This window comes from Ranitomeya imitator, chromosome 6, assembly GCF_032444005.1.
Source record: "Ranitomeya imitator isolate aRanImi1 chromosome 6, aRanImi1.pri, whole genome shotgun sequence".
NCBI classification, from domain to species: Eukaryota; Metazoa; Chordata; class Amphibia; order Anura; family Dendrobatidae; genus Ranitomeya; species Ranitomeya imitator.
This window is the reverse complement of record NC_091287.1, coordinates 267,849,558-267,875,299: the sequence shown is the minus strand read 5'-3', so window position 1 is coordinate 267,875,299 and position 25,742 is coordinate 267,849,558. Positions and strand designations below refer to the sequence as shown.

The 25,742-nt window shown below is 39.6% G+C and overlaps 1 protein-coding gene across 1 annotated transcript in view; it reads left to right on the top strand.

The window, feature by feature from the left end:
* The window catches only part of CDH12 (cadherin 12), a 1,535,982-nt gene that overhangs the window by 1,414,515 nt on the left and 95,725 nt on the right, over positions 1-25,742 (top strand). The window contains exon 9 of the mRNA XM_069730603.1: positions 24,215-24,402. Coding sequence (XP_069586704.1) covers positions 24,215-24,402 — 188 coding nt within the window. The remainder of the gene's footprint in view (positions 1-24,214; positions 24,403-25,742) is intronic.

The window sequence follows — 25,742 nt, the reverse complement described above, 5'->3', positions numbered from 1 at the left end:
ACTCATATATAGAGTCATTACAAACAGAGTGATCTATTTCAAGTGTTTATTTCTGTTAATGTTGATGATTATGGCTTACATCCAATGAAAACCCAAAAGTCATTATCTCAGTAAATTAGAATACTTTATAACACCAGCTTGAAAAATGATTTTAAAATTCGAAATGTTGGCCTACTGAAATGTATGTTCAGTAAATGCACTCAATACTTGGTCGGGGCTCCTTTTGCATCAATTACTGCATCAATGTGGAGTGTCATGAGGCGATCATCCTGTGGCACTGCTGAGGTGTTATGGAAGCCCAGGTTTCATTGATAGCAGCCTTCAGCTCATCTGCATTGTTGGGTCTGGTGTCTCCCATCTTCCTCTTGACAATACCACATAGATTCTCTACAGGGTTAAGGTCAGGCGAGTTTGCTGGCCAATCAAGCACAGTGATCCTGTTTTTTAAACCAGGTATTGGTACTTTTGGCAGTGTGGACATGTGCCAAGTCCTGCTGGAGAATTACATTTCCATCTCCAAAAAGTTTGTCGGCAGAGGGAAGCATGAAGTGCTCTAAAATTTCCTGACAGATGGCTGCGCTGACTTTTGGTCTTGATAAAACAAGGTGGACCTACACCAGCAGATGACATGGCTCCCCAAACCATCACTGATTGTTTGAACTTCACACTAGACCTCAAGCAGCTTTGATTGTGTGCCTCTCCACTCCTCCTCCAGACTCTGGGACTTTGATTTCCAAATTAAATGCAAAATTTACTTTAATCTGAAAACAACACCTTGGACCACTGAGCAACAGTTCAGTTCTTTTTCCCTTGGCCCAGGTAAGACGCTTCTGGTGTTGTATATTGGTCATGAGTGGCTTGAAACAGGGAATACGACACTTGTAACCCATGTCCTGGATACGTCTGTGTGTTGTTGATCTGGAAGCAATGACTCCAGCAGCAATCCACACGTTGTGAATCTCCGCCAATTTTTAAATAGCCTTTTCTTAACAATCCTTTCAAGGCTGCGGTTATCCCGGTTGCTTGAGCACCTTTTTCTACCACACTTTTTCCTTCCACTCAACTTTTTATTAATACTCTTGGATACAGCACTCTGTGAAAATCCAGCGTTTTTTTAGCAATGACCTTTTGTAGCTTACCCTCTTTGTGGAGTGTGTCAAATGACTTCCTTCTGGACATCTATCAAGTCAGCAGTCTTCTCCATGATTGTGGAGCCTACTGAAACAGACTAAGGGACCTTTTTAAACTCTTAGGAATGCTTTGCGGGTGTTTTTTGTGAATTATTCTAATTTACTGAGATAATGACTTTTGGGTTTTCATTGACTGTAAGCCATAATCAAAAACATTAACAAAAATAAACACTTGAAATCACTATAATATATGAGTTTCATTTTTTGTATTGAAGAACTGAAATAAACTTTTTGATGATATTCTAATTTTGTGAGAAGCACCTGTACTTACCTTTCTAGATCCAAACCTGGCTTCTTCTACTGACCTGCTGCCACCAAAGCTCCCCCTCTCTTCTATGTGGATCTTCAGCTTTTTAAGTGCTGAATTGGGGGATGAAGAAGTTGTGTTTTTGAATGTGGCAGTGTAGATAAAGAGTCGGGTGAGAGTCTTGAACAAGTGTGTGCAATATCATTTTTTTCTATTTGAACTTCTTCCTACATGATCTTTCATTATGCTTTCGGGTCTGGAGAGATCTCAGAGTACTGTGTAATAAATGCCTTTTCAAATCCTTTTGAGCACTGATTTTATTTAGACCAAAATCACTGTTGACTGGTTTGAGCTAATCTACACCAAATAAATTTTGGGAGCTTTGCTTACCTCTAAAAACAAATTACTTGCCCACTGATAAATATGTTACATAATCCCATCCCATTATCAGTGTTAAGGTGTCCTTTGGAGTTTTTTTTTAATATATGTCCATTGCCAATGGTCACATTCAGTAGCTTGCTTCTATTGCCAAGAACCTCATTTATGAGGGTGGTGCACTGATTATTTTCCTTGTACTGGCCATGCAATTGGTACAATCAGCACAGCCGTGTAGCACAAAATAATAAAAAAAAACCTGTATATCTCCTCCTGTATCAGCAATGTACCCCTGATTTGCACACTGTGTCTGATAATAATGAAGGCTGTAACTTAACAGCGGCTATGTAGTGATTTTTCACATAACTAACAGGAGACATAGCTTGGAAATAGGGAGACTGGTGCTAGTCCGAGAGGTAAGTATGCCTTTTTTATTTTGTGATGCACAACTGTACTATTAAGAAAGTGTGAACCAACCACTTTAACCCCTTTCTGCCAGCTGACGGAATAGTACGTCAGCTGGCAGATCCCCTGCTTTGAGGTGGGCTCCGGCGGTGAGCCCACCTCAAAGCCGCGACATGTCAGCTGTTTTGTACAGCTAACATGTGCGCGCAATGAGCGCGAGCGGAATCGCGATCCGCCCGCGCCCATTAACTAGTTAAATGCCGCCGTCAAGCGCGGACAGCGGCATTTAACTAGCGCTCCCGGCCACGCGGCCAGAAGTGCTCGCACTGCTGACCCCCGTCACATGATCGGGGGTCAGCAGTGCATCGCCATAACAACCAGAGGTCTGCTTGAGACCTCTATGGTTGTTGATGGCCGATTGCTTTGAGCGCCACCCTGTGGTCGGCGTTCAAAGCAACCCTGCATTTCTGCTACATAGAGGTGATCTGTACTTCACCTCTATGTAGCAGAGCCGATCGAGTTATGCATGCTTCTAGCATCCCATGAAGGCTATTGAAGCATGCCAAAATTATAAAAAAAAGTGATTAAAAATATAAAAAAAATAAAAAATATATAAAAGTTCAAATCACCCCCCTTTCGCCCCAATCAAAATAAAACAATTAAAAAAAATCAAACATACACATATTTGGTATCGCCGCATTCAGAATTGCCCTATCTATCAATAAAAACAAAGGATTAACCTGACCGCTAAATGACGTAGCGAGAAAAAAAATCAAAACGCCAAAATTACGTTTTTTTGGTCGCCGCAACATTGCATTAAAATGCAATAACGGGCGATCAAAAGAACGTATCTATACCAAAATAGTATCATTAAAACCACCAGCTCGGCACGCAAAAAATAAGCCCTCACCTGACCCCAGATCACGAAAATTGGAGACGCTACGGGTATCGGAAATTTTTTTTTTTTTTTTAGCAAAATTTGGAATTTTTTTTCACCACTTAGATAAAAAATAACCTAGACATGTTTGGTGTCTATGAACTCGTAATGACCTGGAGAATCATAATGGCAGGTTAGTTTTAGCATTTAGTGAACCTAGCAAAAAAGCCAAACAAAAAACAAGTGTGAGATTGCACTTTTTTTGCAATTTCATCACACTTGGAATTTTTTTTCCTGTTTTCTGTTACATGGCATGGTAAAATCAATGGTATCGTTCAAAAGTACATCTCGTCCCACAAAAAATAAGCCCTCACATGGCCATATTGACGGAAAAACAAAAAAAGTTATGGCTCTGGGAAGGAGGGGAGCAAAAAACGAAAATGAAAAAGCGGAAAAAGCTCCGGGGGTGAAGGGGTTAAATAATTTTCATGATTTGCAAGATCAAACAAAGTAATGTCATCTTGGGATGACTTATTTGATGGTCATTTTTCCATTCCAGAACCTTGATTTATATTTTATATCATTTTCTAAGCCATAAACTATGCCTGAACTGCACAGCAACTACAATAAAAATATAATGAAAGCGTTTGCACCGTTTCAATGTCTTGGAACTATTTCTAATTTTGGTGCACAAGTATTGATTCAAAAAAGTGATTAAAATGCTACAGTATATGATAGTGGCCGATATTCTAGCCTGATAAGTAGAGTACATAAAATGTTACCATTACTGATTCTCGATATGTAAATGTGAAAAGCATGACTGGTGCGATGAGAATGACATAAACACTTTTAGAGTGACCTTTTACACAAAGAAAAGTGAGATAAAACATGGCCTTTATAGAAGCTGATGACATAGATGTGGAGCTTCTTTTAATTCTTGATGATCTACTTTCCTTCAAAATGATTAGTAACCGGAGGCTTTTTTCTTTGAACTACATTCATCTTTTTCGTTTCATGAATTTCAAAGACCTGCAGACCCACATTTTCCCCTGACAGTATCCGTGCTACTATTCAGTCAAAATTATCTCTTAGTATTCAATATTATACATAACAATGTTACTTAATAAATTAATCACTTAAGTAGCCAAAAGATTAGTGGAATCCATAGCTCTCATTTTACATAGATCATGTGCAATCTCTTGTATTTTTCCTAGCAGGTTGCATTGACCAATCATGTACCAAAACTTTTAGATTAATGAGCATGAGCCAATTTCAGCTCATCTTTTCATTTATTGCAATTAAACCTAAAAAAGTATATCAGATATGAAATGGGCTTCATATATAGAACCTATTCCAGAATAAAACTTGATTTATTACTTCAAAAAGCCAATCAGATCACTGCTTTCACTATTTAAGAGCAGATAAACTAAATACTGATTCTTATTGGCTACCAATGACGATACCTCAATAACATGTTAGCCTTAGGTTTCATCAATTAGCTTTGTCAGGTGGATAATCAATTAGTTGTTTAACAGTGCTTTTAATAATTAATGGTGCTGTATAAGTGACTTATGTTAGTCACTTATACAGCACCATTAATTATTAAAAGCACTGTTAAACAACTAATTGATTATCCACCTGACAAAGCTAATTGATGAAACCTAAGGCTAACATGTTATTGAGGTATCGTCATTGGTAGCCAATAAGAATCAGTATTTAGTTTATCTGCTCTTAAATAGGTTCTGACAGAGATGTTGCAAAAATGACGCACTCTTGTAAGTCTCCTGATTTGATGGACAACAAATAAGTTTATAACACAAACTTCAGGCCATAATCGACTAAAAATGCCTATACATCTTATAGGAAAATCAAAGGAATATATCAATTTTCAGTGGATCACCTGTCCATCTCATATATATAGGGGCATTCTCCTACACTTTGAATTCACATGCGCTATCCTTTCATTGTTGTGGAAGTAAGCAATCACCTGAAGTGTCTGACAACCACTTTCTGTATTCTTACCGTAAGATGCACACAAAAGCTCAGTTATTTGACTGGATGACCACTTTTACATTGAAAAAATAAGTGCAAAATGTAGAACATTTTCTTTTAGTTTGTAGGAGAAAAAGAAGTAATCAATAACGTCTGACAGTAAAGAGAACCAGCATGGATCATATGTTTCTCCCAGATATTATCTCATTTTTTTCAGTCCAGGTTTAACCCCTTTACCCCTGAAGATGATTTGCACGTTAACGAGCAGGTCAATTTTTACAATTCTGAGGTAATAACTCTGTTACGCTTCAATGGATCCCAGTGATTCTGAGAATGTTTTTTCATGACATATTGTACTTCATTTTAATGGTAAAAAATTCTTTAGTATGACTTGTGTTTCTTTGTGAATAAATGGAAATTTTGTGAAAATTTTGAAAATTTTGTAATTTTCCAAATTTGAATTTTCATGCCCTTAAATCACTTAAATACAGTATGTCATACAAAATAGTTAATAAATAACATTGCCCACATGTCTACTTTCATCAGCACAATTTCGTGGCCAATTTTTTTTTGTTAGAAAGTTATAATTGTTAAAACTTGACCCGCAATATTTCATTTTTCCAACAAACTTTACAAAACCATTTTTTTAGGGATCACATCACATTTGAAGTCACTTTGAGGTGTCTACATGATAGAAGATACAATAAGTCACACCATTGTAAAAACTGCAGCCGTGAAGGTGCTCAAAACCACATTCAAGAAGTTTATTAACCCTTCAAGTGCTTCACAGTATTTTTTGTAATGTGGAAAGAAAAAAAGGAAAACTGAACATATAATTTTTTTTTACAAAAAAATAATTTCAGATCCAATTTTTTTTATTTTGACAAGAGAAAAATCAAAAATGAAAAATCACATAGCACTCGGACCAGTGTTAATCTATGGGGCAACTCACATCATCCGTTGTTTTCTCGGCCGTGTTATACATGCGAGAGAAATCACAGCATGCTGCGATTTGCACCGTATATCGGCTGAGACTCGCAAATGCAAGCCTATGGGTGCGAGAAAAACTCGCACACCACACAGACCATCAGTGTGACTTGCGAGAAATACACACCAGTGTCCTTTAAAAAAGCTGATAATTCAGTGTGTGCATACAAATGTGTCCCTGCTTTGTACTGTGTAATGGGTGCATTTGATCCTGAAGGAACATGGTCTGATCATACCACAGTTCCTGGGCAAAGGAGGATGCAAAAGAAAGAAAACACACAGGACTACATGGATTCGCAGTTGCTGGTTTCTGGAAGGAAATAGTTTAGAAACATATTTTGCCTCACATAAAGAATAATTTGTGATCCCATGCTCTCCTGCCTGTGTACTCTCTTTTGCTTCCTTCCCTGACCAGAAGCTGTGCTATTATTATTATTATTTATTTATATAGCACCATTAATTCCATGGTGCTGTACATGAGAAAGGGGTTGCATACAGGGTTATAGATATCGTTTACAGTAAACAGGTTTACAGTGACAGACTGGTACAGAGGGGAGAGGACCCTGTCCTTGTGGACTTCCATTCTATGGGATAGTGGGGAAGAGACAGAAGGTAAGGGTGAGGGGGCGGCTCTGGCGGCAGAGAGGCGGCGGCTCTGGCGGTGGTGAGGCGGTGGTTCTGGCGGCGGTGAGGCGGCTGCTTGGTTATTGTAGGCTGAAGGCTTTCCTGAAGAGATGGGTTTTCAGGTTCTGTCTGAAGGATCCGAGGGTGGTGGATAATCGGACGTGTTGAGGCATGGAATTCCAGAGGATGGGGGATATTCGGGAGAAATCTTGGAGGCGGTTGTGTGAGGAATGAATAAGTGTGGAGGAGAGTAGGAGGTCTTGGGAGGATCGAAGATTACGTGAGGGAAGATATTGGGAGATTAGTTCAGAGATATAGGGAGGGGACAGGATGTGAATGGCTTTGTAGATCAGTGTTAGTAGTTTGAACTGGATTCGTTGGGGAATTGGGAGCCGGTGGAGGGATTTGCAGAGGGGAGAAGCAGGGGAGTAGCGAGGAGAGAGGTGGACTAGCCGGGCAGCAGAGTTGAGGACAGACTGGAGTGGTGCAAGAGAGTTAGCTGGGAGGCCACAGAGGAGGGTGTTGCAGTAATCGAGGCGGGAGATGATGAGAGCATGCACAAGAGTTTTGATAGATTGTGGGCTGAGGAAGGAACGGATTCTAGCAATATTTTTGAGTTGGAGGCGACAGGAGGTGGCAAGAGCTTGGACATGAGGTTTGAAGGACAAGGCAGAGTCGAGAGTTACCCCGAGGCAGCGGATTTTAGATGCGGGTGAGAGCGTGATGCCATTTACCATAATAGATAGATCAGGTAGGGGGGATACGTGAGGTGGGGGAAAGATGATGAATTAGGTTTGGTCTACATTGAGTTTAAGGAAGCGAGAGGTGAAGAAGGAGGATATAGCTGACAGACACTTCGGGATTCTGGACAGCAGAGAGGTGACATCTGGGCCAGAGAGGTAGATCTGAGTGTCGTCCGCATACAGGTGGTACTGGAAGCCATGGGACTTTATGAGTTGTCCTAGGCCAAGGGTATAGATGGAAAAAAGTAGGGGCCCTAGGACAGAGCCTTGAGGGACTCCAACAGAGAGAGGGCGGGATGAGGAGGTAGTGTGGGAGTGGGAAACGCTAAATGTGTGGCTAGGTCTTTGATGCCAAGGGAAGAGAGAATCTGTAGCAGTAGGCAGTGATTGACTGTGTTGAAAGCAGAGGACAGGTCAAGAAGGAGGAGGATGGAGAACTGTCTGTTAGCTTTGGCTGTGACTAAGTCATTAGTAATTTTTGTCAGGTCAGTTTCGGTGGAGTGGTGGGGGCGGAAGCCAGATTGGAGGTTGTCAAGAAGAGAGTTTGATGAGAGGTGGGAGGAAAGTTGAGCATGGACATGATGCTCAAGGAGTTTTGAAGCAAACGGGAGCAGTGATATGGGGTGATAGCTGGGCATAGCAGTTGGGTCAAGGTTAGTTTTTTTGAGGATGGGTGTGATGGTGGCATGTTTGAAGGCAGAGGGGAAGGTACTATGTGCTACTGTATTACTAACCATGTTCATGCATGGTTGGACACATCCATTACACAGGGACACATATTTCAGATTATCTGGGGACAAGAACATTTTTCTGACACATCCAATGTTGAAATTTATTTTCATTCTAAAATCTATTAATTAAAATGTACTGTATTTGTGGGAGAGCCCCTTTAAGAAAACCGATTAATTGCATTTAAAAGGTATTTCGTCAAATTATCAGTGGAGCTCCATGGGACAAGGGGGTGTAATTAAAAAAGGGCTCATTTACCAGATGGTGCCTCTTGGAGCTATGTCCCCTGCTGGACTACTGGCATCAACATCAGACAGGTGACATCAAGTGATGACTGAAGCCTTTTTTTTCATTCTTTGTTATTGTGCAGGAAAACCCCTTTGATCATGCTAACCCACATTTTATTATACTGAATTATATTTATCTGGCCCTCACAATATTGACTCACAGTTGTCACTTATTAATGTGTTATTGAAAAATTCATGTGAAGGAAGTAGTACGTGGGCGCTGATTCCTCGTTTCCTATTCATTGTAATCTCTTTTCTTTATTTGTTTTGTTGAATTCATTGACATTTTCATGCTTCAAATTCTTGAAAATGGCACTCCCAGTTCATTACATATTCACTAAATACAATAACGCTTTTCCTTTTGTCTTTAACCAGTTTTTGCGACTTTCAAGTATCAAGTTAAGTTAGTAAACTCATAAAAATGCACCAAATTCAAAGCTCCTCCAGAAACCTTATTCCATACTAGTGAGATGCGCTAAAAAGTACATCATTTGGTAAATGTCACAGTTCATGAATCTCTCTAAAACATCTGGTTAAGCAAAGTTGTCAAGGAAAAAGAAATAGATTTATAAAAAAGAGAACATAAAAATGTTTAGTGAATATTTCACAAATTCTAAAACCTCCAAAAGAGTAAACTAGTCCAGAAAAATGGAGAAATAACAATGATGAAACGGGGCATCAGTACTTTGGTTTTGTCAACTGACAATGTAGGTAAAAAGGAAATTACAACATGGCATGAATTGTCAGTAGCAGTATTATGATTCAATGACTGTTTAACCCCTTCATGACCTTGGGATTTTTCGTTTTTTCCGTGTTCGTTTTTCACTCCCCTCCTTCCCAGAGCCATAACTTTTTTATTTTTCCATGAATTTAGCCATGTGAGGGCTTATTTTTTGCGGGACGAGTTGTACTTTTGAACAACATCATTAGTTTTAGCATGTCGTGTACTAGAAAACGGGAAAAAAATTCCAAGTGCGGTGAAATTGCAAAAAAAGTGCAATCCCACACTTGTTTTTTGTTTGGCTTTTTTGCTAGGTTCACTAAATGCTAAAACTGACTTGACATTATGATTCTCCAGGTCAGTACGAGCTCATAGACACCTAACATGACTAGGTTATTTTTTATCTAAGTGGTGAAAAAAAATTCCAAACTTTGCTAAAAAAAATAAATAAAAATTGCGCCATTTTCCGATACTCGTAGCGTCTCCATTTTTCGTGATCTGGGGTCGGTTGAGGGCTTATTTTTTGCGTGCCGAGATGACGTTTTTAATGATAGCATTTTGGTGCAGATACGTTCTTTTGCCCGTTATTGCATTTTAATGCTATGTTGCGGCGACCAAAAAAACGTAATTCTGGCGTTTCGAATTTTTTTCTCGCTACGCCGTTTAGCGATCAGGTTAATGCTTTTTTTTAATTGATAGATCGGGCGATTCTGAGCGCGGTGATACCAAATATGTGTAGATTTGATTTTTTTTTTATTGATTTATTTTGATTGGGGCGAAAGGGGGGTGATTTAAACTTTTATATTTTTTTTATTTTTTTCACATTTTTTTAACTTTTTTTTTTACTTTTGCCATGCTTCAATAGCCTCCATGAGAGGCTAGAAGCAGGCACAACGCGATCGGCTCTGCTACATAGCAGCGATCTGCTGATCGCTCCTATGTAGCAGAAATGGAGGTGTGCTGTGAGCGCCGACCACAGGGTGGCGCTCACAGCCACCGGTCATCAGTAACCATAGAGGTCTCAAGGACAAAACAGCTGACATGTCCCGGCTTTGATGCGGGCTCACCGCGGAGCCCTGCATCAAAGCAGGGGATCTGACCTCGGACGTACTATCCCGTCCGAGGTCAGATAGGGGTTAAAGCACTATGGATGAATATTTAAAGGGAACATGTCACCAGAAAAAATGCTATTGACCAGCAAATATGGGGTTAATCTGCAGGTTAATAGCATTACGCACCAGCTCGACACCCGCACTAAGACGAATGCTGCGGGGAGAAAATTAACTTTATTCCCCCAAGCAGTCTTCCAGTTTCAGTCATGGAGTGGCACCAGCGTGGTTTCAGTCACTGATCTGAGAATACAGAGCGGCAGCTATCTCGGCGGCCCGACCCTGACTGATGCTCACTCTGCATTGGCACCGTCACTGCCCCTGTGACTGAAAATGAATGCTGCTGGTGGGAATAAAGTTAATGTTCTCCCAGCAGCAGTCAGCTGCATGCAGGCGCCCAGCAGATTAGTAAAGCTATTAACTCAAAGATTAACCCCATATCTGCAGATTAATAGCATTTTTTTCATGTCACAGGCTCCCTTTAAATCATTTTGCAATCAGCCATGTATTGCTAATATTCAAGCTCAGTATTGCACAACCAGATAAATTGCGAGCCTCCAGTATAGTGTGTCCAAATGCTACTGTTCCTTTAATAGAAGATGCATTAGAAGAACCTAAGAAGATGCCAAGATTTGACAGTGTTTTTGTAGAAGGGTTCTCCATTCACTTTTTGTGGAAAACAACTTACCTTTGTCAAGCTCAGAGAAATTAAGAGAACATTGAATCTCCGATTTTGGGATCAGGAAGGACCAGTGGTCAGATTCTGAATCATCATACATTTACTATATAATGATGATGTATGTTTAAACCACTATGAAAGTCCACTACTAAGTTATGTAAATTACTGCAGCTTAGGTCTATTCACCTAACTGGAGACTGAGCTACAGTGCCATGCAAACCATTATTAACCCCTTCACAACCTTTGACATACATTTATGTCAACAGTCTTGTTTCTGCTTTTCATGTGGGCTCGCATGCCCAGCCCACATCTTTCCCTGCACATGATGACTAATTTCATTTAACAGCCGCGAGTTGAGCAGTGCTCCATCCGTGCCTATTAGCCAGTTAAATCTCACTGTCCATCACTGACATTGGGATTTTACACATGCCATCAGCAAGAGCGTCATTCATCCTGCCCATCGGTGCCCCTGTTACATGAACGCAGAGGGCCAATGGCTTGTCATAAGAGCCGCTGGTCTGCTGATGACTCTATTCTTGTCATTACGATCTTCCTGTGAATGCAGGCTTGTATTGCACTGCCAAGTATAGCACAAGCAATCAGACGATCGCAGATTCAAGTCCCCTGAGAGGACTTTTCAATACAGTAGTAAGTGAGAAATAAAGTTTTTAAAAATAGGAAGAAAATAAAAAAAAAACACAAAAGTTCAAATGACCCTCCATGCCGCATTAAAATAAAAAACAATTAAAACACATGTTTTGCATCACTTCATTCTTAAAAATCTGATCTATCAAAATATAAAATAAATTAATCTGATCAGTAAAGAGAAAAAATAAAAATACAAGAATTACGTTTTTTCCCACCACAACATTGGAACAAGAGGGGATCAAAACATCATATATACCTCAAAATGGTATCGATAATGTGTACAAACTGTAAAGCGCTGCGGAATATGTTAGCGCTATATAAATATAAAGATTATTATTATATTATTAATATAAACGTCATCTCAAGGCATAAAACATAAGCTCCCACATGGTCCCATATCCCCAAAAATGGAGACATTCTAGGCCTGGGTAAATGGCAACATAAACAAAAAACATGTTCTCACCGATTTGTGAATTTTTTGTCAGCACTTAAATGAAACGAAAATGATAACTGTTTGGTATCTGTACTCATACTGACATGGAGACTCATAGTGCAATATTAGTTTAACCATATAGTATACATAGTAAATACATAAAACAAAATTACACTTTTTTTGCATTTTCACTGCACTTGTAATTTTTTTCCCATTTTTCTGTGCATCACATGATAAATTTAATGGTGTCATTCAAAAGTACAACTTGTCCCGCTAAAATCAAGCTCTATTATGGATATAGAGACTTAAAATTAAAAAAAAGAGCTACAGCTCTTGAAATATGAGGAAAAAACAAAAGCGCAAAAAAATGAAAAATGTATGGTCGTGAAGGGTTTAACCCACGCTGCTCTTGTAAACAAAAAAAAAAGCAAAGATGTGGGATTTCCATTCTATTGGACGTTGGATGGACCCTATTTTGTTTGTTTCATTACGATGCAAATAATAATTTTCCTAGAAATTATATCAATTTGCTAATGTAAAAAATAAACACTGTTAGCAAAAATATTCAGAATCATAATATAAATATATTTAATTTCCCTCTAATTCAGTGTTATCCTTGACCAACTATATACCTTCCTTAGAATACCATTTAGAAATGAAATGTCAGCAATGCATGTATAACCAAGGTCACACTATATGATGTATGAGCATGTAAGACGCTCAAGGTTAACACACACTTGGTGGATTGCCTGCCTTGAATACATCAAAGGCTGACACTGTTTGCATGAAGAATATACAAAGCAAGTCGATAAACCATGATAGAAATCAGTATTTAGGACGTATACAGTATAATTAAGGGGGGAAGTACAAGAGCTAGGGAACTCTTTTCAATATGATTTATGTTTTAATACATAGCATATACAATGCAGGCATGGAGGATAAAACCATCAATTATTTTTGTGAGATGTAAACTTCTGTCTTTCGGTATCATTGTTCATCCCATTTCTGCCATTACTACATGCTTTTAATAGTTTATTGACGTTGGATTAAATTACAGTACCTGTCCATTTAACGCATGGGCCCCCGAATTGAATTATATAAGGACAAAAAACTCATACAGAGACTAAACAACTAAGAAAAAGGAGGGGAATGAACCACCATCATAGAGTATAATCCCTTAAAAATTACAATTGTATTTCATATAAATAGGCAAAATAAACAAAATAACAAGCTGATGTACACTAAAATGCAGGGGCTCAAGTTACCAAAAAGGTGCAGAATGCATGTTAATGTGAGATCAACAAGTAAGACACTACAGAAAAGTGCAAATGAACTCAAATATGATAGCAGCAATGGCAGAAAAAAGTGACAATTACAATATATATGGCGGTGATAAAAAATATCTACCCACAGAGTGATCATGAAGCAGAACAAAAAAGGACCAAAGTAGAGAAAATATAGATCAAATGTAAAAGCCAAAATGAACTGACTAAAGTATAAAGGGCAATCGTGCCATGGAATTGAAAATGGTAACAATAGCTAAAATTAGAGTGCAAAGTGCTAGCACAATGAATAGGGGTGGCACTATATTAATATAGGTAGACAGATGGTAAAAAACAAGCCTATGCGCTCTACAAACATAGCACCAGAGGAACAACTACAATGATGAATGTGGTAAGCAGAGTGTCCCTGCCACCCCAACGCACGTTTCGTAAGAACTTCTTCAGGAGATGTGTGAATAGGCTAATTTTTAAAGGATTATACTGTATGGTGGTGGTCCATTTCCCTACGTTTTCTTAGTTGATTAGTACTTGTCCATTGTACAATATCCTTCTGAGAATGGAGGAATAACGATTGCACTGTTTCCATGTAGTAACATCTAGATTTAATATCTGAATATGTGTGAATCATTGTGTCATTATGAGTTTCTGATAAATTGGCCACAAGACACATCAGAAAATTTCCATTTAATGAAGACTAGAAAGACAGTCAGAAACAACATGCCTTAAAGGGATTCTGTCAGCAGACTTTTGCTACCTCATCTAAGAGCAGCGTAATGTAGGCAAAGAGAAGCTAAATCCAAAGATGGGTGCAGCTTTTAAATTTAGTATGAAGCAGAGCTGAGAAAACTAACCCCACCCACACCAGGATCTCTGTGTATAAAGTCCATAGACAGTGAGCTGCTTATCACAGGATAGTGATAATTTCTTCACAGTTAGTAAACAACAGCCCCCACTTTGACAAGTGACATTTCCCTGAATTCTGTGTCTCAGCCCCTACCTCCTGATGTCTTCAGATTACATAGCAAAAACCTGCTGACATATTCCCTTTAAAGGAGCGCTGTAGCTACTTGTTCTAACGATCAGTGGGGCTCTGAGCATCTGGAGTCTGCAAAGCTATTGTCTGACCCTTCTATAAAACTTGTGAAAGATGGAATTTTTGGCACATTGTTTTACTGATAACTGTAAAAGAATAAATAGAAATAGACCCAGAGAAAACAACTCTGTGTGAATCAGATCATAGTTTATTTTCCATGTGATTTATGATGGTTTTCAAAATGATAGCATTGGGAAATATCCCACTGTTAGATGTAAATGATGTTGGAGTATGTGTTCAGGACCTGCACCTCAATCTCAATTTTGCTCAATTTGTCAAGGTAGTGAAGAAGAGAGGAATACATCTGCAGTCCGTATTATGCTATGAGAAGGTTATTCCTATATATTGTTCATGTTTTACCATATTGTATGTACTTTACATGGAAAATATGCTCTGTCTATGAACTAAATAAAGCAGTTTAAAGCAACACACCCTCATATCCAGTAACAGGATCCCTTCATAAACCAACACTATACGCCAATAAAGAACTATGAAGACTCTGGATCAAGAAGATAATACTAAAATCACAATTTTATTAGAAAAAATCTAAAAAATACATATAGATAATATATATAATGTAACACACTGGTGAGACGTAAAATAAACGAATACAGGGTCAGAACAGAAGCTACAGACTAGTACAACCCCCTAACATATATCACATATCGGGTCAAAAGTGACCATAATCGGCTAATAAATCCCTCAATGGTACTGGTAAAACAGTAATCCCCCAGGAATAAAGACACTGTTCCTACACTCCAATACAGCGGTATCAGCATAGACGCAATAGTCTCCAAAGAATTGGAAGAGGCTAACAGCTAGGAGTAATATCTACCTGTGGTCATACTGGAACCAGGGAGGGAGGGGTCGTACCGGCTGAGCGCACCTCGACGCGCGTTTCACTGCAACGGCAGCTTCGTCAGGAGGTGAGATATACTTGTTGTTGAAGCGCTTATATACTGGACACTGATGCACAGATATCCAGCACCTGCATAGCGGCACACGGGCGCCATGTTGCGGCGTCACCAGAGGTGACCGCGCTCAATGTGCGCGTCATCCGGTCACGTGCGCCGGTCATGTGACCGCACACGTAACCAAGACGACGGAGCACACCCAGAGAGCGCTTCCCCACGGCAGCACCACAGCGCATGTGCGCCGTGCGCACACAGGTATCACAAGGAAATAATACCATACAGACAGAAGGTAAGACTAAAAGCAGGACATCCACCCTCCCCAAACTAAAAACTACAGCCCTATGGTGAGTAGCCTACCTACATACGCCGTATAGGACCAATGTCACCACTCAAAAATGGTAAAAACATATGGGAAATGACATGCAGAAAAATCAATGGAGCTAATACATACTCCACTGCAAATAATATATATAAATCACCCCATATTCACTAGATGACTACCGCAGAAGCATGCATAATATTACATATAGTCCGGCAAAGATGCTTTGACCATAGATGATTTCTTCATTATTTCTTGAGTATGCCTCTGTTGTCCGACGGTAGTACTTGCATTGCCATATATGCGAGATGGTCCTTAGTATGGTCAGGCTTAACCAAAAACCCCCAAACAGTGTTAAAACGACTCTATGGATAAAGTAGGGACAGGAGTCATAATTATGCACATTGAATATACAAATACTGCCACTACACATAGTGGTACCCCTGAATCGCCCAAGACTACGAAACCATAGGGGAAAGGAAAAGAGGGGAAAAGAGGGGAAAGAGGGGAAAACGAAAATAGTAAAAACTAAAAACTAGAAAGAAATCAAATAAACACCAACAACAACAACAAAAGTGTTTAAAATTCGCGCTAGCCAAGGAAGGATTTGAAACTGATATACTCATTTAACCCTTTAGGGGCCAAAGTGTCCAGATCTACTGTCCATCTAGTTTCTTTTTTCAATAGTTCCTTCTTGTAATTCCCACCTCTAATGCCCAACTGCACCCGGTCAATACCCCTCACTCTGAAAGTTTTAGGATTGCTATTATGGTACTTTCTAAAGTGCTTAGGTATGGTTTTTAAAGCCTTTATATCCAGTGCCGTGGCTCAATTTTTTATGTCCCGTACATGCTCTAAGATGCGTACACGCAATTCACGTGTGGTCATGCCAATGTATATTAAGTCACACGCACATTTGGCAAAATAAATCACGTTGTCTGTCCTGCAATTGATAAAGTGGGTGATGGAAAACCCTCTATCCCCACTGCTGCTGCCAAATGTGGTGGTTCTCTCCATAAATTGGCAAGCAGAGCAGTTTCCACATTGAAATGATCCCCATCTAGGGCCAGTCCTCTCGGAGAAAAACGTTTTTTGGGGTGCCACATAATGACTGTTCGTTAACATGTCTTTCAGATTCTTGGACCTGCGCCAAGTGACAGACGGATGATCCAAAATGTGTGTAGCCACATCATCGTCTGCCAATAGCACAGGCCAGTGTTTTCTCAAAACATCCGATATTACCCTCCATTCTGAATTAAATGAGGTTTAATGAAATGGACAGGTACGTTCTCCTGGTGTCTACTAGAGGACTTGTGTCCAGTTTGGGCCAAAAGCATATCGCGTGACGCAAACTTAGCCCTTCTGTAGCCTGCCCGAATAACTTTATGATTATATACTCGATGTTGAAGATTACTCTTGAGGATCATGGCTTGCTGTTCAAAACTATGGTCGTCAGAACAGATACGCCTAATGCGCAAAAATTGGCTAGTAGGCACTGATTTAAATGTCTGGGGGTGGTGCGATGATGTCGCATGCAGCAAAGACGTGAATTACGTGTACGCATCTTAGAGCATGTACGGGACATAAAAAATGGAGCCACGGCACTGGATATAGAGGCTTTAAAAACCATACCTAAGCACTTTAGAAAGTTCCATAATAGCAATCCTAAAACTTTCAGAGTGAGGGGTATTGACCGGGTGCAGTTGGGCATTAGAGGTGGAAATTACAAGAAGGAACTATTGAAAAAAGAAACTAGATGGAGAGTAGATCTGGACACTTTGGGCCCTAAAGGGTTAGTCATTGGACGTGGTATATCTCGATTTTTCCAAAGCGTTTGATACCGTGCCGCACAAGAGGTTGGTACACAAAATGAGAATGCTTGGTCTGGGGGAAAATGTGTGTAAATGGGTTAGTAACTGGCTTAGTGATAGAAAGCAGAGGGTGGTTATAAATGGTATAGTCTCTAACTGGGTCGCTGTGACCAGTGGGGTACCGCAGGGGTCAGTATTGGGACCTGTTCTCTTCAACATATTCATTAATGATCTGGTAGAAGGTTTACACAGTAAAATATCGATATTTGCAGATGATACAAAACTATGTAAAGCAGTTAATACAAGAGAAGATAGTATTCTGCTACAGATGGATCTGGATAAGTTGGAAACTTGGGCTGAAAGGTGGCAGATGAGGTTTAACAATGATAAATGTAAGGTTATACACATGGGAAGAGGGAATCAATATCACCATTACACACTGAACGGGAAACCACTGGGTAAATCTGACAGGGAGAAGGACTTGGGGATCCTAGTTAATGATAAACTTACCTGGAGCAGCCAGTGCCAGGCAGCAGCTGCCAAGGCAAACAGGATCATGGGGTGCATTAAAAGAGGTCTGGATACACATGATGAGAGCATTATACTGCCTCTGTACAAATCCCTAGTTAGACCGCACATGGAGTACTGTGTCCAGTTTTGGGCACCGGTGCTCAGGAAGGATATAATGGAACTAGAGAGAGTACAAAGGAGGGCAACAAAATTAATAAAGGGGATTGGAGAACTACAATACCCAGATAGATTAGCGAAATTAGGATTATTTAGTCTAGAAAAAAGACGACTGAGGGGCGATCTAATAACCATGTATAAGTATATAAGGGGACAATACAAATATCTCGCTGAGGATCTGTTTATACCAAGGAAGGTGACGGGCACAAGGGGGCATTCTTTGCGTCTGGAGGAGAGAAGGTTTTTCCACCAACATAGAAGAGGATTCTTTACTGTTAGGGCAGTGAGAATCTGGAATTGCTTGCCTGAGGAGGTGGTGATGGCGAACTCAGTCGAGGGGTTCAAGAGAGGCCTGGATGTCTTCCTGGAGCAGAACAATATTGTATCATACAATTATTAGGTTCTGTAGAAGGACGTAGATCTGGGTATTTATTATGATGGAATATAGGCTGAACTGGATGGACAAATGTCTTTTTTCGGCCTTACTAACTATGTTACTATGTTACTATGTTACTATGAGTATATCAGCTTCAAATCCTTCCTTGGCTAGCGCGAATTTTAAACACTTTTGTTGTTGTTGTTGTTTATTTGATTTCTTTCTAGTTTTTAGTTTTTACTATTTTCGTTTTCCCCTCTTTCCCCTCTTTTCCCCTCTTTTCCTTTCCCCTATGGTTTCGTAGTCTTGGGCGATTCAGGGGTACCACTATGTGTAGTGGCAGTATTTGTATATTCAATGTGCATAATTATGACTCCTGTCCATACTTTATCCATAGAGTCGTTTTAACACTGTTTGGTGGTTTTTGGTTAAGCCTGACCATACTAAGGACCATCTCGCATATATGGCAATGCAAGTACTACCGTCGGACAACAGAGGCATACTCAAGAAATAATGAAGAAATCATCTATGGTCAAAGCATCTTTGCCGGACTATATGTAATATTATGCATGCTTCTGCGGTAGTCATCTAGTGAATATGGGGTGATTTATATATATTATTTGCAGTGGAGTATGTATTAGCTCCGTTGATTTTTCTGCATGTCATTTCCCATATGTTTTTACCATTTTTGAGTGGTGACATTGGTCCTATACGGCGTATGTAGGTAGGCTACTCACCATAGGGCTGTAGTTTTTAGTTTGGGGAGGGTGGATGTCCTGCTTTTAGTCTTACCTTCTGTCTGTATGGTATTATTTCCTTGTGATACCTGTGTGCGCACGGCGCACATGCGCTGTGGTGCTGCCGTGGGGAAGCGCTCTCTGGGTGTGCTCCGTCGTCTTGGTTACGTGTGCGGTCACATGACCGGCGCACGTGACCGGATGACGCGCACATTGAGCGCAGTCCCCTCTGGTGACGCCGCAACATGGCGCCGGTGCGCCGCTATGCAGGTGCTGGATATCTGTGCATCAGTGTCCAGTATATAAGCGCTTCAACAACAAGTATATCTCACCTCCTGACGAAGCTGCTGTTGCAGTGAAACGCGCGTCGAGGTGCGCTCAGCCGGTACGACCCCTCCCTCCCTGGTTCCAGTATGACCACAGGTAGATATTACTCCTAGCTGTTAGCCTCTTCCAATTCTTTGGAGACTATTGCGTCTATGCTGATACCGCTGTATTGGAGTGTAGGAACAGTGTCTTTAGTCCTGGGGGATTACTGTTTTACCAGTACCATTGAGGGATTTATTAGCCGATTATGGTCACTTTTGACCCGATATGTGATATATGTTAGGGGGTTGTACTAGTCTGTAGCTTCTGTTCTGACCCTGTATTCGTTTATTTTACGTCTCACCAGTGTGTTACATTATATATATTATCTATATGTATTTTTAGATTTTTTCTAATAAAATTGTGATTTTAGTATTATCTTCTTGATCCAGAGTCTTCATAGTTTTTTATTGGCGTATAAATAAAGCAGTTGTAATATTGCTCTAAATAAAGATTTTTTTTTGTGTAAGGGCTATAATGGTTACCAGGGTTCATTAACCTTATAATGACAGGGACATTTTTCATATTTGTGCTTTTGATTGTTTTCCTTTTAAGAGCCATATATATTTTGTATTTTTTCTTCCCACATAGCCACATGAAATTGTGTGTTCTTGCAGACTGAGTTGTACTTTTGTATGACACCATCCATTTTACCAAGTGATATACCGTACATAAAAAAAAAAACCTAAGGGATGAAATTTAAAAAAAACAAACCTGCCATTTTGTAATTGTTTAGGGATTTTATTTTATGGTGTTCATTGTGTAGCAAAAATAGCTAAATAGCAACAATAGTATGATTTTTCCAGGTCAGTATGACTATGGCGATACCAAACTTGCAAATTTGTTCTTGTTATTTAACTCTTGAAAAAACTGTAGTAAAATAATTCAGCTTGTATCACCATGTTCTGAGAAAATCACAGGCTAATCTTCATAGGTGCACCATCATGGCAGGCACAGAGGTCTCTGTCAGTCACTCAGCTTCAGTGACAACCCTACCGCACCCAGAAATCACAAGGGGGGGTGAAAGGCGCATGTAATTAATTGTGCACCACAGGGAAATGCTGCTGTCTGAGATATACATCATTTATCAGGTTATCAGAAGTGGGAGGAGTTGAACTTATACGGCGCTCGTCGTTAAGGGGATTAATGTAAAGCTTGAATGTAAATAGTCGTAGTTGTGTATAGTATACGCTGCCTAGCATGGTGTTTACATTTTAGGCAAAAATTGTTCTGAGTTTCACCTAGAAAAGTGAGATTTTTTTTCACACTTGTCATCCCAGTGCAGTCCTATTCAATCCATTTTTTCGTTATTGAAATTATACAAGACCAATAACAGTTTCTTATGTTACAGAATTGCAATGTATCCATAAAAATCGGAAGCTATACTGTGTCTCTGTATGACATCCAATTTTTTTAACTGAATGAAAATTTTTCCTTTAGCAAATCTGGTCAGTGAAAAAAATTGCTCATCTGTACTGCCCCATTGAATAACGCAAGTCCGAGTGCTGACCTTTTTTCATGGACACCACTTGGACCAAAAATATGGTTGTGTGAATAAATCTTTTAATAATCAAAAATATGTCTTGATTTCTATAGGCATGTATTTATTGTTTTTCAATTTATGATAACATAATATATACTTTAGAATATTTTCAAAGAATCTGTCCATTCACTGGGCTAGTCTCAAATAGTCAAATAGGGTTAGTCTTGAACAGTTCTACTGATGGGCTACCTTAGAATACGTCATTAGTATTAAATCATTGGGCATCAGGCCTGGCAACCCAACCTGTTAAAGATTCCCATATATCCACAGCATCCAAAGCCCCAACAACACAGCTCTGTATACTGTGTAGCAACAGTTCTCTGATTCTGCTGCTCATCTATGCATGACTTTACATCAGCCTACCAAATACTGCTTAGATGGATAGGAAGAAACAAGAAAATACCCCCATATAGAATCATATGAATGTTAGAGTTGGAAGGGACCTCCAGGGTCATCGCATCCAACCCCCTTCTCAATGCAGGATTCACTAAACCATCTCAGACAGATGTCTATCCAGCCTCTGCTTGAAGACTTTTATTGAAGGAGAACTCACCACCTCCATTGAAGGAGAACACAACACTTCATATACTGACAACTGATGAGCCCACTATATTATTTGATAGTTGTTATTGGCCTACAGGCCACTTGAATTCACATTGTCTGTGTGTAATTTTCTACACAATCGGGTAGCTTGTTTAAAAAAAAGTAAATTAGTTTCAGTTTCATCCAGTGCTGAATCCTTTTCTACTGAAATGTAACGGAGAGCTCTTTTTAGGTGATAAATGATGATGCCCTATAGCCTACACTGGTGCCCTTGCTGTATTTATTACCCATTTACTTTGTTTTAGCTTTACTTATACTGTAGGCTATTATACCTTGGGCTGTTTACTGTCATATCTATTTCTTCTTGGCTCCCACATTGCATGCATATATATTGTATACGCTCCTTTACAGTCCAACAGTCTTTTCCCCAACTGCATCCACCTGGTTATGATTTTTCATGTTGGGCCCAACATTTTGCATGCACTTTATCACCTTTCTTGGGGACACTCATCTACGGTTACTGATATTGTTTGATATTGTGTATGCTGCATACCTTGCACTGGTTGTTTTTTTGTCTGAGTCGCCCTAGCAGGAAATGTCTCATTTATATACAACTCTGTATATAGACCCCTATGGTATGCTCAAGAGTTTGTTCATCTGTGTCACGGTTCATACTGATTCATACACAGTATGGACTCCATTTGTTCCAGTGAAGAGATTGTGTTGTTTCATTTTGTTTGTAAAGCTTTTAATCATCTTGGGTGTTTTTTGTCTGCCCTTAACAAAATATTTAGATATTTTTTCTCATCCGACAGGCCTCGACCAATCAGAGACCGGCACAGCATCGACGTAGAAATCCCGCGTCTCTGATTGGTCGAGGCCGCCAGGCCTCGACCAATCAGTGACGGGCACAGCGACGATGATGTCATAAAGGACGTAGCCATCCCGCATCTCTGATTGGTCGAGGCCGCCAGGCCTCGACCAATCAGAGATGGGCACAGTGACGATGTCATAATGGTTGCCATGGCGACGATGATGTCATAAAGGTTGCCTCGATCAATCAGCGATGGACACAGTCTGCCGCGAATTCTGGAATCATCATTGTCCATATACTACGGGGACATGCATACTCTAGAATACCCGATGCGTTAGAATCGGGCCACAATCTAGTTTTGTATAAATATTCAGTTCCTTACATAAGTCTAAATTTTCATCTGCATTGGAGACTGTTAGGGTCTGTGCCTACGCTGCGGATTTTGCTGCGGATACACAGCGGATTGGCCGCTGCGGATTCGCAGCAGTTTTCCATGCATTGTACAGTACCATGTAAACCTATGGAAATCAAAATCCGTAGTGCACATGCTGCAGAAAAAAATGCGCGGAAGCGCTGCATTGTTTATTCCGCGGCATGTCAATTCTTTGTGCGGATTCCGCAGCGGTTTACACCTGCTCCACAATAGGAATCTGCAGGTGTAAAACCGCAGGTGGAATCCGCACAAAAACCGCGGTAAATCCGCGGTAATTCCACAGTAAATCCACAGTGCGGATTTCCTGCGGATTTACCAAAATCAGTGTGGAAAAATCCGCACACCATACCGCAACGTGTGCACATACCCTTAGAGGTCTCCATCACATATTCAAGTCTAACAAGCCAGAAAAAAAATAGCAGGAGCATTTTTCTAGTAAAATTATTCTTGCTCCAGCACATGATGACCACCCTATAGATGTTTTATAGTCAACGTGGTCCATCAGGCATCAATGTTTTTAATCACATAAAAGATTTTTTTAAAGCTATTCTCAGAAAAATGGTAAACCAGTCACAAATGTGAAAATGCCCTATCTGTTTTCTATTTCTCCTATTTCTATCATAGAGAAATATGTCAAATTCCATTGCAGAAAAAGCTTATGGCTGAATTCCTTCCCCCATAATGCATTTTCTGCAGTAAACAAATTGGTTTTATGTTAGAATTCCTATTAATTTCCAATTAAGCCAGCAAATGCAAATTAAGGTTAATTGGTCATAGATGAAATGCTTTGGTTGACCAGTCAGCAATGGTATTTTTCCTAATGAAATAAATAGAGATGAGTGATCCTTCCATCCTCTAGGCAATGCTAAAGGTGACCTTTTATCATTTTATGATCTGATATATTCGCAAATGCAAAACTTAATGATGTGTTTTGCGCTCAATCCAAATTTTACCAGACAGGAAAGGGTCGTCCCTACCTATGAAGTAATACGTATTAGGCAATCGCTTTCTATCTTTCCATCCTATAAGATGGGTTATTATTTTGTCACACAACGAAATCACCATTTGTGCATGATAAATAAAATTTAACTTTTCATCTGTGAGGAGTTGCATAATTTGCATTAGCATTAGATACAAATTTTACAACAATTTTTTACCAATTTGGAAAATGAAAATGTGTTCCTGCATATATAAGAAATGCCATATTTGAAAGATGTTTATTTTATTTTTTGCTATTTGTCTTTTCCAGGTATATTCCATATAAAGGTACCAGAGAGTTCACCAGTTCGGTTACCAATTGGTAGGATAAGGGCAGTGGACCCTGACTTTGGAAAAAATGCAGAAATCGAATATAATATTGTTCCCGGTGATGGTGGCAATCTGTTTGATATCATAACAGATAATGATACTCAGGAAGGAATTTTAATGCTAAAGAAGGTAAATCATCATATTGTGGAGAAATTTTGGCATAATGAGGTGCCGACTGGTTTTGTGCGTGACAATACAACACGCAGGTATTACTCTGAAAGTTAAACTTTTTTTTCTTTAACATTTAGGCTATATTCATCTCAACGACTTATTTTATTGGTCTTTTAGATCTAGAAAAAAAGAATAAGCATTGTTTATAATAGTAAAATGCATAAAAGCAAAACCTTATTTTTTATCTTTAGCATCTACAGGTGCTTCTCACAAAATTAAAAAATCATCAAAACATTAATTTACCGTATTTCAGTTCTTCAATACAAAAAAGTGAATCTCATATACTATATAGACTCATTACAAATAGAGTGATCTATTTCAAGTGTTTATATTTGTTAATGTTGATGGTTTTGTCTTACAGCCAATGAAAACCCAAGAGTAATTATCTCAGTAAATTAGAATAATTAACAATAAACAATGTCTCTTAGTATGGCTTAGTAGGCTCCACAATCATGGGGAAGACTGCTGACTTGACAAATGTTCAGAAGGCAGTCATTGACACACTCCACAAGGAGGGTAAGATACAAAAGGTCATTGCTAAAGAAGTTAGCTGTTCACAGAGTGGTGTTTCCAAGCATATTAATGGAACGTTGAGTGGAAGGAAAAGGGTGCACAAGCAACAGTGATAACCGCAGCCTTGAAAAGATTGTTAAGAAAAGGCCATTCCAAAATTGGGTGGAGATTCACAAGGAGTGGACTGCTGCTGGAGTCATTGCTTCAATAGCCACCCCACACAGATTTATCCAGGGCATGGGCTACAAGTGTCACATTCCTTGTGTCAAGCTACTCATGACCAATACACAACACCAGAAGCGTCTTACGTGGGCCAATGTGAAAAAGAACTGGACTGTTGCAATGTGTTATTTTCAGATGAAAGTAAATTTTGCATTTCATTTGGAAATCAAGGTCCCAGAGTCTGGAGGAAGAGTGGAGAGGCACACAACCCAAGCTGCTTGAGGTCTACTTTGAACATTCCACAATCAGTGATTGTTTGGTGAGCCATGTCATCTGCTGGTGTAGGTCCAGTGTGTTTTATCAAGACAAAAGTCAGTGCAGCAATCTACCAGGAAATTGTAGAGCACTCCATGCTTCTCTCTGCTGACAAGCTTTTTGGAAATGGAAATTTCATTCTCCAGCAGGACTGAGCACCTGTCCACACTGCAAAAACTACCAATACCTGGTTTAAAATCAACAGTATCACTGTGCTTGATTGCCCAGCATACCCGCCTGACCTTAACCCCATAGAGAATCTATGTATTATTGTCAAGAGAAAGATAAGAAACACCAGACAAAACAAT